Source organism: Haplochromis burtoni, unplaced genomic scaffold (assembly GCF_018398535.1).
Source record: "Haplochromis burtoni strain Fernald_Lab_line unplaced genomic scaffold, NCSU_Asbu1 Contig_223, whole genome shotgun sequence".
Taxonomy (NCBI): Eukaryota; Metazoa; Chordata; class Actinopteri; order Cichliformes; family Cichlidae; genus Haplochromis; species Haplochromis burtoni.
In genome coordinates, this window is record NW_024582584.1 from 1,029,696 (window position 1) to 1,046,697 (window position 17,002).

The 17,002-nt window shown below is 37.8% G+C and overlaps 1 protein-coding gene across 2 annotated transcripts; it reads left to right on the top strand.

The window, feature by feature from the left end:
• The first annotated feature begins 1,157 nt into the window (after window positions 1-1,157).
• Window positions 1,158-13,947, top strand: rac2 (Rac family small GTPase 2). 2 transcript variants are annotated; one of them, XM_005936820.3, is made up of 7 exons: window positions 1,160-1,310; window positions 7,866-7,937; window positions 9,931-10,048; window positions 10,900-10,962; window positions 11,605-11,764; window positions 12,071-12,204; window positions 13,423-13,947. In XM_005936820.3, exons 1-6 carry the CDS (start codon window positions 1,276-1,278, stop codon window positions 12,199-12,201), a joined length of 579 nt encoding a protein of 192 aa, XP_005936882.1. In that variant the 5' UTR covers window positions 1,160-1,275; the 3' UTR covers window positions 12,202-12,204; window positions 13,423-13,947. The 2 variants fall into 2 exon arrangements, with proteins under 2 accessions (XP_042082632.1, XP_005936882.1); XM_042226698.1 differs by lacking the exon at window positions 13,423-13,947 and having other exon boundaries at window positions 1,158-1,310; window positions 11,605-11,768; window positions 12,071-12,146.
• Window positions 13,948-17,002: the final 3,055 nt, after the last annotated feature.

The following is a 17,002-nucleotide window of genomic DNA, read 5'->3' on the forward strand; positions in this document are numbered from 1 at the left end:
CTTCGAGGCCTTCCCCAAACCGCAGCTCAATTCATGTCAAAGCATTCACCTTTACCTACTAAAACGCTGTCAAACCTAAAATGAGGACGTGGCCCAGCTAGTGAAGTTATCTCATTCTATTCCAGTGTTTTTCTCATTTTTGCTATGTGAATTTGCACTGTCCACTTTCTGCTTTAACAAAACAAATTTCCCTTGTGTGGGACTAATAAAGGTTTTATCTTATCTTATCTTATCTTATCTTATCTTATCTTATCTTATCTTATCTTATCTTATCTTATCTTATCTTATCTTATCTTATCTTATCTTATTTTATCTTATCTTATCTTATCTTATCTTATCTTATCTTGTGTATATATTTTGTATTGCGTTCATGTGCATTACTTGTTGTTTTAAATCTTTAAAAAAGTAAATTTGAACTTGACTAGATGCATGTTTTTGGATTGTGATGAGGTGGGAGTGCCCATGCATACATTAGGACAGCATTTAGGATGCTGGGTTAGCATCACAATACCACATTTACAGACAGATAACTTGAAGTTAACCGACAATAAACACTTATTTTCAGGTGGGTACTTGTATCACTCACACTGTGAGGACATACATGTCTTTTATAGTATCAGGAGTGCACCAGGAGGGATAACAAGGTTTAATGTTGTTGTAAGATGAAGGTAACCATTAGACACATACTGCAGAAAACACCAGGAAGTGAATGTGAGTAAGTGTTATGTTGTGCAAACCAAGGGAAATGTAACCGCGCATGTGAGTGCATGTCTTTAATTAATGAGGTTTATGGAATTCAATCTTTTATAGTAAATTGAAATTTGAGGTAGATTAATTTTAGCTTCCATATGTTCCGACATGCTGGTCTGCATTTACTGAATGGTAAATGCCCAACAGAAGAGGAAGTTTAAAATAAAGCTCTTATTGTTCGCAGAACCTTCCTCTTTGTAGCCATTTCACAGCTTCTTCTCTGTTGCAACAGAGACTGCTTTTCAACACCCTTCACATGAATTTTTTTATGGGTGTCTTATTGGTATTGGTATCTTTTCAGCTTAAGGTCTGTTGTTTGAAAGAAAAAAAGAACAAAACAGGAAGAAGGCGATGAGTTCAAAAATGAAGGGATAGAGGCTGAGTAAGAAAAAAAAGAAGCAGCAAAAGAAGGGGGAGGGAGGTGTGCAACAATTTCCTGTAGTTGCATGCTCTTCAGCGTCTCTCAGCCTTCCTCTCTGAGTCTGTTTCAGAGTGAAGAGCACAGACGAAACTGAGCGGAACAGGATGCAGGCTATCAAATGTGTGGTCGTGGGAGATGGGTATGCTTTTATTTTACTAATTTTAACCAGTGTGTTATAAATTAAAGGGGCCTTCAAGCTTTGAATTACACAGTGGTTGCCCAGCTGACGCGTAAATGGGGATTGGCCCCAGGCTCTGAATTTCAGGGTAATCAGATAGAGCTGTCAAAGGTTGTCACATGGTAGGAGCAACAGTTTGACCCACTTCAGCGAGATTACTGTGCGGTTCAGCGTAAAAGTGTAAAAGAAACTTCTGTACTTGTGTTTTATGTCCAGTGTTAACATGTAGATCTTAAGGTGTGTATTTGACAGCGGTGATTCACACTGAGCGCGCTGGATGAGCCATGCAGGCCACAACATGCAGGAAAATGCTTAAAAGCAGCAGAACTCCTCTTCAAAGATGAAAATCCAATAGATGCCACAAAGATCAGTTGAGAAAATACAAACAAAGTGGGAAAAAAGTATGACTAAAAAAAGAAGAGGCAATGAAGAAGCAGAAGCTCAAACGTGTAAATGATTAACCTCATTGTGTTTTTGACATCTGAAAAGTTGTTGAATTTATTTGCCCTAAAGGGTGAAATGTGCTCGCGTAAGAAGTTTGGATGAGCCACCGTCTGCCATCAAATGCGTTTATCGTTGAAGGTGGGGCAAAATGGCTGGCTGTTAAAGTGAAGGAAATTGTAAAGCGGAAGTTCTACAGTTGTTTCTCAAAAATAGTTCAGTAAACACTTTAACACATGCAGTTCACCATCCAGAGGTAGCACACAGGTACTGCAGCGTGTGTGCAGAGCTTCCTGGTGTGTGACACTGATTTAAAAAATGCAGAGAGAGAAGCCGTAACAGTGACATGTGTAAATATTTGGAAAGGGAAACATGTGGTGTTGGCTCTATTTCATTTACCACGCTACATTTACATAAAGTGTTCAAATATACTTCAGCTTGAGAACTCTGTGAAAGGAGCAAATATATATATAGATATTATATTATTATATATGTATATATATATAATTATAGTCAAATAATATATATATATATATATATATATAATATCTATATATTATATTATATATATATATATTATATATTATATATATATATTGAGTTTATGAAGGCACCTTCATTGTTTTGGTTACAGTGACATGTGACCATTAATCAAAACAAGCATCGATTATTGGCTGTCGACAGGAATTATGTTAACCATACTTTGATAATTTTTTTGTTGTGTTTAAATAACTTGTTTTGTTGTTTTTCGTTTTTTAGTAGCTGCCAATCAAAAGCTTCCATTAAAAAAGGTTTTATGTCATTTAAGTGTGCTAAAGTCAATAAAGACAGTTCACTAAAAAGAAGCAACAAAACGTGTAAAACAAACAAACAAAAGCATTAGTAATAATAAGTACGCTGCTACAATAAACACTGCAGAGGTAGACATGCTGAACTTTTTGTAGATCTTGTTTCATTACTTTTGACTCCACTCCAGAACTTGACCTAGATTTCAGTTCCGCCTTTATTACTTGTTTCTTTACAACTAGTGCTGTGTACAAACTAGTACTGCAAATTTTACATTCCAGATACCAAGTAAATACAGGGTCAGTACTGCGGATACCAATACTCGCACTTTTAACCTATAAGGAAAGCCGATATAGGTAAGTGCAGTGTATCACGACTTATGAGACATGCCATTATTAATTTGCAAATTCTGAAAACATTTGAATGATTTTTACTTTCCACAATAATTAGAAAAAACAACAAAACACACCTTTTAGTTTCTCGTGAATTTTCAAACTGGGTTTTTTGGAGACCCAGAATTAACTGTTCATGTCTCAAAAGCACGTTGGGTCAGCTTCTGTTATTAAATATTCTATAGGGTACAAATAAAATAGACTTGCAGTCAACACAAACAGGTTTAGACCTTTTTTAATAGGTTGTTTAAGGAATATTATGTCATGTGCAAAAGAAATAATTTATTTAACAGATTCAGTGGACTACAGACTGAACCTAAAGCACTTAATCAATCTGATACCAATATCTGTGTCGGTATCAATATTTGGATTAATTCGTTCACCTTTATTAAAAACACAACACTAAGACAAAGGCAGTCAGTTCACTTCAGTGGGTTACACAAGCAGGAGGAAGAGCTTGGAGATGTGCCCAGTTTTACACCTGCGGCCATATGAATAAAAGGAAATATTGTGAAAATGTTTTCAAAATGTTGCCTTTTAAAATATTTGAAAGCTACATTGCAAATACCCAGCCAGCCCTTTTGAAAGTCTGTATCGTTTCATGTGACAGCCAGAAAGCTAATGATGCTGGTGGTAATTTCCACATTTATTTCTCATTTTTGATCACCTCTGCTAGGCGCTAACAGTGTATATATAGATACATACACACAGTAGTTAAATTTAACTGCTGATGGAGAAGAGGAAGTCGGTTTCATGTTGTAGGGAAGTCCGCTGCAAGAGTCGTGGTATTTACAGTTTAACAGCACAAGCATTTAAATGCAATCAGAGCTCATCAGCTGTGTTGCAAAATCCATCTTCTTTAACCCATTTTACTCCACAAATAAGAGTTTTAAATAAGAAATAATTATTTGAAATAATAATAAGTAATTTCAAATAGGAACAACAGAAGTAATGTGAATGATTTAAGCGTATGGTTTAATTAGCAGCCAAGTTAATGAACATCCTACAGTCTGATGACTGACTCATTAAAACCTTACAAAACAAACAGGTGCGTTTAAAGGCAAATGGGGCAGTGGGTTATAAATGTTAAATTAAATATAACACTAGAAAGAAAATAAATTTGGAGAGCCACACCAGAGCTATTTGTATTGTACATAATTTGACAGGTTTTCAAGATAGTCCTTGAAAAGTAGAGATGACGGCAGCTAACTTGCTGTTTTTCAAAGAAAGCATCATTAATGTGCCTGAACTGAAATAAAATGAAGTTTCTGTCTATTGTGATTCTCATAGCGAAGTCGCTTTTTCTCGGAAAAAGCTAGCGTTCTGTTGCTATCTGCTGGCAGGTCAGTTAAGGACAGAAACATGTCCCTGTGCAAGTGTATATAAACATTTCTGAAACTTACATGGGTGTATAAGCAGTAGCTGGTTGTGGTGGTTGAAGCTGACCTCTGTCAGGAAATTGTCTGCTGCTGCTGTTTTCATGCCTGAAGTCAAAATGTCGGATGTTAGAAAGTGGCTCGTGGTGCTGTCACATTCCTAAAACTCAGAGAAAGATAATTTACCACTGGTTGCTGCACATACAACATTTTTAAGGACTTGTGAGCATGAAGGTGGAAGCCCAGATTTGTACTTCTTGTTATATTAGACAGTCTCTTGCATGCCTTCTTTCCTGTCTTCCTTCTCTCACCCCAACCGGTTGCAGCAGATGGCCCCGCCCCTCCCTGAGCCTGGTTCTGCTGGAGGTTTCTTCCTGTTAAAAGGGAGTTTTTCCTTCCCACTGTCGCCAAAGTGCTTGCTCATAGGGGGTCAATGATTGTTGGGTTTTTCTCTGTATGTATTATTGTAGGGTCTACCTTACAATATAAAGCACCTTGAAGCGACTGTTGTTGTTATTTCTGCTGTATAAATAAAATTGAATTTAATTGACTTCTCCTGCTAAAGTGATGCTGAGTTAGCAGTTATATGTGTATGTGTTAGTCCCCATAGGGAAATAGTTCCTCTGCATTTAACCCATTCAGCAGTGAAGCAGTGGGCAGCCACCAATGCAGCGCCCGGGGAGCAGTGTGTAGGGACGGTACCTTGCTCAGGGGTACCTCAGGGTAGCCGTTCAGTGGAGTTGAACCCCCGACCTTCCGATCATGGGGCAACCACTCTACCTACTGAGCTATATGACAACTAAAGCACAACAGTTATACAGCTACAGATATAATTTGTAAAATAAAGTAAACCTAATGAGTAACAAAAAAGTCAAGCCCCCTTTGAGAAATTAAAGTTTACTCAGTTTTATTTTTTCTTACATGCAGCTGTAGAGCTATGCAGCTAGCTAACTGACACCATTTGGCCTCAGTCTGGTTGAAACCATTCATCACCATATATTCACTTTTTATTCTTTTTAGACGGGACCAAAAGAAATGAAATGTCACAATAGGTTAAAACGATAGGATAAAACATGTTCATGGAAAAGCAGATTATGAAGCAGACAGAGAGAGATGTGAGGCAGAAATCTTTTTTCTTTCCTTTTTTTTGAAAGCTCGGTGTGGCCAGTTCCTGTTTTCAGCTCAAACCGATGCTTCTGAAACAGCGCGGTTCCTTTTTGACTCACACACGACCACAGAGCACACGCATGTAATGCTATACTTATGAGACCCTTTAGTGGCATTATTTAATGTGTGACCCACATCCCTGACTCAACCTCTGCATTCGACCTAAACCCTGTTTTAACCTTAACAGTGAGACTAAATCTTAAACCCACACGAGCCTTTGGAAAAAGTTACAAACTGACAACATTTCATCAGACTCGACCTCTAAAACTCAGAGTTGTCCTCACAAAGACAGAAATGCTCACAGGCACTCTGACGCTTATCTGCGTTGCTCATATCACTACTGAGTCATCTCGTCAGCAGGGCTGGTCTTTTTTAAAATGCTAACTTTTGGAATGACTGTCATTTTGTAGTGTCTGTGTCATGCATTTTTTTTTCTAGTCAGAACATATTTGGATTTTATAATTAATAAAAAATTAAGTCACCAGCCACAAAGTATAAAAGTTTGTTGTTGTTGTTGTTGTTGTTATTAATGTTGGTGCTGAAAAACACTAAAATATATACTCAGTACACTTGTACTATAACACTAAGCAGCCATGAAAGTAAAGAAACGTGCTAACAAGTGCACCCACAGATCCCTCAATGGAAGCGTCAGTTGATAATAACGATGTGTCATCCCTTCCATATTTTTGTATAACTACTTTTAATAATATACAATATAATAATAATACTTAAAAGAATTAAATATGAAAACCAAAAATTATTTTGTATATGAGAATTATGCCAACATTTTTATTTGATTTACATATTAAACATAAAAAGGTTTTTGGGGGGAGAGAATGGGGGAAGCTCAATTTCTTCTGTCTGATAATAGTTCAAAGTTCCACAAAATTATTAATCTTATTGTGGGATTTTAAAATATTTCTATTGTGTTAATGTGGTTTGAGTAAAAGGTGGGAGTATGTGAGAGTTTCGAGCAAAACCATCGAGAAGACCAGTACAAACCTGCTTTATTTGATAAACGCTTGTACGTCACAAATGTCTTTTATGGCACAGAGTCACAGGCAGACTGAGAAAAAAGGACGAGCTGATGGTTTCCTTGCAGACTGGATTTGCTTGGTTATTTATGTAAGCAAAAAAAAAAGAAGGTTATTTATCAATAAGTGTGATAAAGACTGATCCAATCAGGGGTTCTGATCTCCGTCTGTCAGATAAGAGACTCTACAGAATTCTGTTTGATGAAACAAAAAGACTGAAGCCACTCCTCCTAGCTTATGACCAATCAGATGTATCCAGAGTGTAATCAACATGAAATATGTGTGCTGCAGTGAAACCAGGCCTCGAGTTCTGTGTGCTGCTGTTTAAAATGCTGGCAGCAAATCTGTGGAAACTAAATAAGAAGCAGGCTAGTTGATACTTGCTGGATCACCTTGCAGGCAGCCATGCAGCTTCATCACTGTGGATGTTGGGACAAGCTGAACACAGATCACTGAATTTATGCAAATTAGAAACACAAAAACACTGTTTACAGATGTCAGCGTGCCCATGAAATCTGTATTTGTTGAATGTTTTGTTTTTGACCGTGACAGTATTTTCGAACAATGACGTCAACAAAGGAACTGGGGGAGTTGCTCAAAGAGTAAATATAATGCACTTCCAGAAAACATTTAAACTTGGAGTGTGACTGATGTGTATAGGCGTGCATATTGCATCATCTCCTGTCAGTAGTATATTTATATATATATATATATGGAATAGCAACATTTACTGTCTCTTGTGTTTTTTTCTTGTCATTCTCTATGTCTGTCAATGGAAAATTGTATTTAGTAGTCAGTATAATCTTTTAGTGATATAAGTTTGCTTATGGTAGGATGCTGTAGTTTTGTATTAAGTTACCAATCTTGGTAGTGACAGGATGTGTGATTTTTAGCAGGCTTGGTTCACCCCCACATCCTGGGAGCATGGGAGAGGTCGTACCTTGTTTTATTGTTTTAACGTAGCTATGTCTGTTTTAGTCTAAGTGCTTTAACTGCTGGACTTCCTCACCGTGCCATCTAGGGTGGGGGAGACTACCCTCTTTAGTGACCAAGGATGTACCTTTTGTGCTTTCATGTTATATGACCCTTTGATCAAAACACACACACACACACACACACACACACACACACACACACACACACAAGTATAAATAAAGACCGGGGCAGTTTCTTAGTGCGAGTCTCTGAGACTGCCCTTGCTAGCAAGAAGTTCTGTGTGTTTCTCTTCTCTGAGTCTTTACTGAAGAAGTGTTTTAGAACATTTTCCCTAACAATGTCTCTTTCCTGACTTCTCTCTGTCTTTTTACTTGTGTTATACAGAGCTGTGGGTAAAACATGTCTTCTCATCAGTTACACAACCAATGCCTTCCCCGGAGAGTACATTCCTACTGTGTGAGTACTACAAACAAACATCTACACACACAGAAATACAGACATAAACACTTTAGCGGTCTCTCTGTGAGGCACCTACAGGTACATGCGCATGTCTTCATTGATCAGTTGTGCACTGTGTCAGGACACACGGACAAATATTATAGAGAAGATGCACACATGTGCTGCAGTCCATCTGGAGATGTCTGACTGTAACACAGGCAGGTTTGGGCTGGCAGCAGCCTGCAGGTTATTAAAACATATTTGTGGTTCAAAGCGTGTTTGATCAAAAGTCAGCTGCTTTCTGCACACGGTGAAAGAAAAGAGGAAAGAAGCGAGATGGGCTTTTCTTTTTTTAAAACAATAAATATCGCTGTGCACCTGAGGTCCTGACAGCGCTGGAATTGAAGAAGTCAAGTACTAGAGTGTTGTATGTCCATGCAACACAATAGTTTCGCTACATTTTGAATGGACATTTGAACAGCTTAATGTAAAATTCAGTTAAATACGAATCTAATATGTGAAGTATATTTAAATGCATTGTTTTTATATAAACTAACCTTCTCCATAGTAAATGTTTAAAAAAAGATAACAATATTACTCGATTAGCAACTGTTTTTCAAATCCAATCTGATCCATTTTCCTATATACATTTATTCATTTTTATTTATTGACTATTTCCTGTTTATTGTAAATATTCTTGAGGTTTGGGCAATTGGTTTAAAACACTATACAACCTTTTTGGCTATTTTTGGCCATTAAGTCTCATTAATCACTTTGCTTGTTGTTTCTACAGTTTTATAAACCAAAATTAAAAGATTTAATTGGCAAATTAATAATTAGTACAATCTATAATGTAAACAGTCAGAAATTTAAGCCCAACTTGGAATATGCAGGACATTAGAATATTGAAAGAAATATTGAAAGAAATAAAATGAATATTTCTACAATGATCAGCACTTTTACTTCAGCAAAAAATTGAATGCTTCTTCCACCAGTGGGTGCTGGTGTCTACTTCAAACTTTCACATAAAATAAAAAAACAATAAAACCATATAAAGGAACACAGTCCATAAATATTACATGTAAGCCATATTAGAATGAAGGCAATAAAAGATCTAGGGAAGCATAATAAATGATTATTAGACAGGTTATAACAAACCTCAGATCTTCAGTGATGTAATGCTGCACTCTGCAACATGAAGGGCCAGAACTTCATAAAAATGACTATGAGTCATCACATTTACTTCTTCAGGTGCAACTATTTAGCAACATGTGAACCCACCGTATGTTAAACTGGAAGCCCAGAAATATAAACACCAACACTGAGAAATTAAACTGTTATGCTTCTTTGTGACCACACGAGGGCAGCCCTGCCTTATTATGTGTCATTGTCGTGTTGAGGCTGTGTGCAGGCAGTAGTGATGGCAAGGAGGACCCAATGTGCAGACACTCGGACCCAGAAAGTAAACTCAAACTCAGTTTTATTGCTAGATGGCAAACAGAGAACTGGCAAAACTGAGAATACAAAAACGAAACTGAAAATAACAACAAGCTGAACTGGCAGACGGACAGATAGAAACACAGCATGAAATGAGGGTAGATCGCGACACAAGAACACTAAAACTCTAAAAAAAACACACACAGAGAACCTAAACTAAGAATAATCCTATAAGCCATTAGGCAAAGCTAGAATATAATGAAATAAACAAAATCAAAGAGCCAAAAACACAAAACACTGGGTTGACGACCCAGGCACCCTAACAGTTATGCTCTTATACTAGACATGGTTAATATGACTTGTGTGTCAAACTAACCAAAGTAATGTTGTTGGTTGATGTTTTCGTGAACAGTGATATTTCAAGTATGGTTGTAGTTTTTTCCCCCATTACAGGAGTTTAACTGATTAAACAATCAGTGAACTGAAGGATTGTTTAATTAATAAATAACCAATGAAATGAAAGGCTGCCTGAGACTGGTTGACCAATCGTTGACCTTCTCTTCTCTCCCCACAGATTCGACAATTATTCAGCTAATGTGATGGTGGACAGCAAGCCGGTCAACCTGGGCCTCTGGGATACAGCTGGACAGGAAGATTATGACAGGCTCCGCCCACTGTCCTACCCACAGACGGTACAGAATCACACATACACACACAAAGCACTCGTACAGCTCATTAGAACAAGGGGGTTTTAACATTATGTGTTATACACAATGTGTATCATATGTACCACTTACTTTCATGCTTTTAGCCATGAGATAACTACGATAAACACACGACATGTGGTAGAGTAGCTGAAGTAGTTGTTTTGCATTTAACCTGATCTTCTCCACAGTAGAAACGAAACATAATTTCGTCCTTTCGAAATAAATATTTCAAGTCAGCACTTTGTCTTAAAAGTTATGATGAAATGAAACTGCATTCTCAAGGACATTTCAAAAAACCTTTGTCCCTAATAAAATAGCCGACTTTAATAGATCCAAAAAGTCCAAAACAGGAGTAACGCTTAGTTTTCAGTAAGGACACAGGGGTCTGAATCCAGTGTTAGACCATTTTTATTAGTTTCTTTATTAGTTATCATTAGTTATTAGTCAAGTTTATGACTTTATGACTTGCAGTTTAGTTTTGCAAGTTTCTGTTTATTTGGGTTTAGGCACCATGACTAATTGATTAGTTTTAGGTTAATATAGACCTTCTGTCAGTATTACAAAACATGCCAAAAGTGATGAGTGCTGCTCAGTCTGATATCTGCCCAGATGTCTGAAAAGAAGAAACAGTAGAAAAATCAAGAAAATACATGGAAAACATGTTGTTTATTGTAAATATAAATGTTAGAAATGTTATAATAAATATAAACAAATGCAAGCAAGATTGGCAAGAAGTAATGGACATAAAGTTACAGAGACAGAACTTGTATAACATGTCAGCTAATTAAAACTGCAGCAGCTATTCTAATTCTTTGTCTCCTTGTCTCTCCATCCAGGATGTTTTCCTAATCTGCTTCTCCCTGGTTAGCCCGGCATCCTATGAGAACGTCAGAGCTAAGGTGAGTTTTGGCTGTTTTTTATGAGGCCTGTCTCTCAGCTGCCAAGGAACAAAATGTAAAAAGGAATAAAAGGAACAGAAATATGCACATTTCTAACTGTGTTTTATTAAAACTTCCACAGTTGGTTAAATATTAGCATGGTAAGACGCTGAAAATAAAGTGACTTAAAGAAACAGCAGTAGATCTCATCAGGCAATACCCCAAAACTCCATGGAAATAGCTGCTTTGTGAGCAAGCTACTCCACAACAGATTTACCAGTCATAGCCCACAACAATCACTGGCTTGTGGTTTACCTGAGAAAATAAGAGGGAGGAGAAAAAGCAGTAATTTATTACAGAGAAAAATAATAGGTACTTGGATAAAGAAATGGAGGAAAAACCCAAACAGATCTGAAAATAAATATGAATGAATGATTGATGCTGTGTGTGAAAGTTGGATGATGTATTTCTCTCATTTCATAGCTACAGCATATCATTTGTTTTTCGTGTTAAGCCTTCATCCACCTTTCTGTAACACCTGGCATCAGAGCTTCATCTCCCTCCACCTTTGATTCTGTTTTTTGCCTCTAACACGTTCCTTGATTTTGCGTGTTCCCCTTTCTTGCCTCTTATTTAGTTTTCCTTTACTCTGTATTCTGCCAGTGGTACCCTGAGGTCCGTCACCACTGCCCCTCCACGCCCATCATCCTGGTTGGCACTAAGCTGGATCTGAGGGATGAAAAGGATACCATTGAGAAACTGAAGGACAAGAAGCTGGCGCCTATCACCTATCCACAGGGCCTAGCTCTGGCTAAGGAGATAGGTCAGTCACTCTTACTTTATTTGCTTGAAAAGCACTTTAAGATTTGAAGCTCTCCTCACCAGTGAAGATATGAAACTAGCAGATGAAGATGCTAGAGAACTTTGTAGCCTGACTGCCTCTGCCAATTTTTGTTATTCCCCTCATTTCCTGGCATCACAGTAAAAGTATAGTAGCTGTAGTTGACTATAGTGTTCTTTGAAAGTTGAACTTATTCTTCTCCACTACCAGCAAACCTTTCTTCTCTTACTTTGTCTTTGTGGTTCTTTCTCTTCTTTTATTAACGTATATGTGTCCTTGCATGTATAGATGCAGTCAAATACCTGGAGTGCTCAGCCTTGACCCAGCGTGGTCTGAAAACTGTGTTTGATGAGGCCATTCGTGCCGTCCTCTGCCCTCAGCCCGCCAAGGTCAAGAAGAAGCCCTGCTCGCTGCTGTAAACGGTACGACTGAATAAAACACAGAGGAAGAGGAGGAAGAGGAGGAAGAGAGATTAGACGTTTGAGAGAAGAGAGAAACAAAGTTAACTCGCTCATTAAATCAACACATAAAGTAGAGTAGAGGTTTGAGGGCTTCTTTTCTTTTCTTTGAACATAAGTCTGAAGCTATTCAATCAAGCCTTTTATTTGTCACATGCAATGTTTACATCTGCAGTGAAATTGGACACCCCCCCCCCCGAACATACATACGTATCAGCTCCAGCCTTGAGACCACAGCTGACACCGATATGGTAGCTGCATGAAATGATGGTGGTTTTCCTTTAGTGCGAACAACTGCATGTCAATTTCACAGTTGGTCTAACAGTCCGTCACTGGTCTCTCAGTCTCCCGTTGGAGAGCTTCTCTAAGATGTTATCAATCTTGTGCTCAGAGAGCAGAGACCGCTGTGAGCTTCTCCAAGATCTTATCCGTGCTGCGTTCAATGAGCCCATTTTGAGAAGTCACGACCCGTCCCATCATTTCCATCATAGCGGGCAGCCTTGTGGGGTTTTGGAAAGCCAATTCTGCTATCTTTGATAAGCCAGGGCCAAGCCAACTCCGAACAGCAAGAACCCTGTTATCATGGTTCCGAAAAGGTAGATGTCTTCAATGTCCTCGATTGACAGTCCCGCCAGGCACACGCCCTCCAGTTCTGCCACCCGCCCATCGTGTATCAGAGGGGAACGTCCCTCCAGGACACTCGGACTACTCAAGCCCAGGCTTCTCGTTGAGAAGAGGTGTCAATTGCATTCAGGGACCAGTTGTTCAAATCCATAATTCCTCTTTTAGGTTGTAACAGACCGTGAGATACTTCCAGGGCAAAAGTAGAAAAGTAGACGAGACTAGACAAGGACATTGAGTAGCCAAGCAGGAAAGAGAAGGAAGAGGGAGAGGAGAAAAGTGTGACTGCCTTCGTCCAGAGCCAAACAAGAAAGGAAACTGTAGACACTTATCACTAAGAGCTGATTCAGAAGTTTGTTCTTGCACATATAATGGACAGAAACATTAAAGAGAAAAGAAAAGACATAAATGAACACAACACAAGACAGAAAAGTTTCACATGCTTTGTACTCAATTTCATTTTTTTGCAGAGGAAAAATAAATTTGTCCTGAATATCGTTGGAGTAATTTTGTCCCACAGGCATCAATTTAACCCCATGATTTATGTGACCTTTGTTTTAGATTCTCACAGGAGCACAGAAGAAGAGAAAAGGACTGCAGACCCTGAAGAATATATGCAAATCTGCCATGTCTCTAATGTATATCTACAACTTTAAACAAAACAAAAAAACCAAACAATGTATGGTGTGCAGGTTTGCTATTGTTTTAGAAATGCCAACGAGCTCTTAAGTCCAAATCCAGACGCTGCCCAGACAGGATTTCTTTGTAAAATATATCAGTTTAGAGATTATAGACCCTTTGAGTTTAAGTGTAAGTCTGAGAGCAGCATGCTGCCTTCATCTAAAGTACTGCCAACAATATATATGTGTTTCATGAAACCTAAAATAAAAATAACTTTTGTAACTGAAATAAACAGTGTTTCAGTATGATTTGTTCACTGTGCTGTTTTCAGGGTGATGAATGTAAGGAGCAGAAATGGTCGTTTGTGAGGAAGCAAGCAACAAGCAAACTTGTGTCTGAATAAGATTTATTAACAAATGTATTATTTGTTGTGCTATTAAAATAAAAATAAAACATTTGATTGCACAAAAGATTCACATTATTTCTCCACAACATGTGACCTTTTGGATTGGATGCCTATACTCAACTATGGGGGATATAAAATTCTCATTTTGATCCAGCTGCTGATATCGCCTATACTCTATCCTTATTTACATATTGTGGAGAACAGCATCTTTTTCTGGTGGTGAGTTGAAAATGTTCAGACTCAAACATCACTTTCAGTTTTGCAGTTTAATGTTTGACCAGCTTTTTTGCCAAAACACCTTCATGTTTCAATCATTTTAGTAATCCTGCGGATATCAACAGTTAATCATGTCACATGGTGCTCAAGTCTTCAGCTGTGATTTTATTTGTTATTTAATTAATACAGTTTAATGTCTTATAATATAGATAGCTACACAGGCATACAGAGAGATTGTTTACTTTATTAATCCCCAGTGCGACTGAAGATTAAACTGAATATAAAGCATTTAAAAGAAGCTCAATCTTAAACTCATAACAGAACAGTAATGTTAGTCCATATAAAACTGATGTGGAATATTTTCCTCTTGAATTATTAGGTTAACTTTGATATTTTGTGGTTAGTTTGCCAGGATGATGACTGTCATCCTCTCTGCCTTTCTGCAAGAGGCTCCATATGCCGCTGTTCTGGTGGATACTGTAAAAATAAATAAGCAATAATATATGATAATACATTATCATTAAACTCTTAACTATACAGTAGTAGTAAAAAATATTTTACTACTTTCCAAATATCAATGAAAGTATAGGCATTCATGTAATAATAATAATAATAACGATAACAATAATAATGAACATGAATTATGTTTCATTCACAAAATATTTTCTCTTGCCAGTTAGTATTGTATTGTAGTGGTATTGTAATTTTCAGGAGACTGACAGTAACAGAAATTAATTCCATAGACAAGAAATCAACATGGACGTGGACCGCCACACTGCAAAACATTTGGTCATTTTTTCTGAATGGTTTATAGTTATGACCCTATTAAGGATACACAGAAGACAATGGACGACTGGACAAAATAAAACATGTAGAGTACTTTTCAAATTCTTTTTGGTGTTTGCTCAAATATGGGACCTTAAATAAGTTTTTTTAATAATATAATTTAACTTAGAATTTTTTTGTGGTACATTTCCCTGATGACAGATCCTGATTTAATTTCATGGTTGGAAGGACCAGGAAAAATTCTAAAGATTGTTTGAGTTGAGACAAAATGACCCTATTAGCAAATCACCATCGGTTTAAGAAAGGACACAAAAAAATTCAGTTAACATACAAAATCTGATATGAAAGAGGTAATATAGATAAACTACTGTCAAACAATAACATTTTGTTGAGATTGAGTCCATTTGAATATAACAGTTTAATTTGACAGACAAGCACATCTATGTAATACCATAACAGTATATGTTGGTGTGTGTGTGTGTGTGTGTGTGTGTGTGTGTGTGTGTGTGTGTGTGTGTGTGTGTGTGTGTGTGTGTGTGTGTGTGTGTGTGTGTTCAAGACATGTTTGCAGTTGGAAGTGTAGATTCCTTTTGTGAACAGAAGACAGTTCTTAGATAACTCAGTGCTTGTTACCCCGGGCTCACGCTTCTCCATGTCGCAATCTGATAGATGAGTCTGCTTTTGGCAGTTACCAGGAAAATGGTACTTGTTTGACTGCATTGTGCAAAGTGTAAAGTTTGGTGGAGCGGGGATCATGACGTGGGGTTGTTTTTGTGAAGTTGGGCTCCACCCTGAGTCCTGACCTCCGCCCGTCAGACCTTTGGGATGAATTAGAGCAGAGACTTTAAGCTCATCCATCATCAGTGTCTGACCTCAAAAATATGTTTCTGGAACGGTGTTCTGCATGCGGTGTTCCTGAGTTCACTGATGTTATGGTGTGTAAAATTTTCACCACTGGATGTCAGTAGATTGCAGATTGCGGTTAACTTAGTTCTGTTTTTTTATACCCATCCCAATCATCCTAGCTATGTTGTTAGGATGTTAGATAGGAAGCACTTAAGCACAGAAAGAAATTGCTTATCTTGTATAGAGTGCTTTGAGTAGAAAAGTGCAATATCGGAAGAAGGCCATTTACCATAATGTCTCAGAACCCTACTGTGTTTACAAATCAAGTAATTCTGTGAAATGATTGATTGATGACTGTCCTTCTCTGATCCCCACAATGCCTCACAACTACTTAACTAATGGGATGGTGCATAGGCAGCCAGTCAGCCTGGGCCTCTGAACACACAGTTGCTCAAGAAAATTATAGCAGGGTCAACCTGGGTCCCTCCTACAGATGGTATACAAGCATACTTGCAGTTCCAAAAAGTTAAACTTTAACATTAGTCTGCAAGCCTAAAATTCTGTTTGTGACCTTGGAAATAGCTTAATAAAATAGAGCACTTATATCATATCACACACACACACACACACACACACACACACACACAAACACAAAGGAATGAAATTCATCTCTTTGTGAATGAAACGGTTTTTTATATGATTTGTTAATAAGTGTTATGTTTTTTTAATTTTTTGAAATATGTATAGCTAAAAAAATTTTGATCAGGTAACAAATTTACAGTTATTTCAAAGTGTCCTCCAGTTCTTGCAAACAGCAGCAGTTGTCCACATGATCTATATGTCCACTGTATTTTCAGTTTTGTTGTGTGCTGAAAGCTCATAAATGCTTATCATGTTTACTGTTTCTATGCGATCATGAAGATGTGTGGCTTTCAGCAAAGATACAACTTTAGTTATTTTGTGAGGTTTTGCCAGAATGATCAGAGGTTTTTTTTAATCATGCGAAGGACAACATAATTTTCTTCATTATTGACCCAGATCCTAACCCCAAGTTGCTCTTCGATGTATCAATTGAAGCATGAATGTGTGTGTGAATGTTAAGTACAATGCACTTCAGAATAGGAGAAAGTGAACCCGGGGTAGCGGTCATGTCCGGTTAGGGGCTCTGTTGGCTCTCCGGTGACTGTTTCCTCGCGGCTGCGTGCAGCGGGGCTAGGGGAGGGTCTGTGCTGACGGACGTGGGTTACTGACCTGGTAGCCTGGCTG

Coding starts and splice junctions, on each gene's coding strand:
- rac2 (XM_005936820.3), top strand. CDS start 1,276: ATGCAGGCTATCAAATGTGTGGTCGTGGGAGATGG. Junction 1,311..7,865: donor TGTGTGGTCGTGGGAGATGG/GTATGCTTTTAT, acceptor TGTGTTATACAG/AGCTGTGGGTAAAACATGTC. Junction 11,765..12,070: donor AGCTCTGGCTAAGGAGATAG/GTCAGTCACTCT, acceptor TTGCATGTATAG/ATGCAGTCAAATACCTGGAG.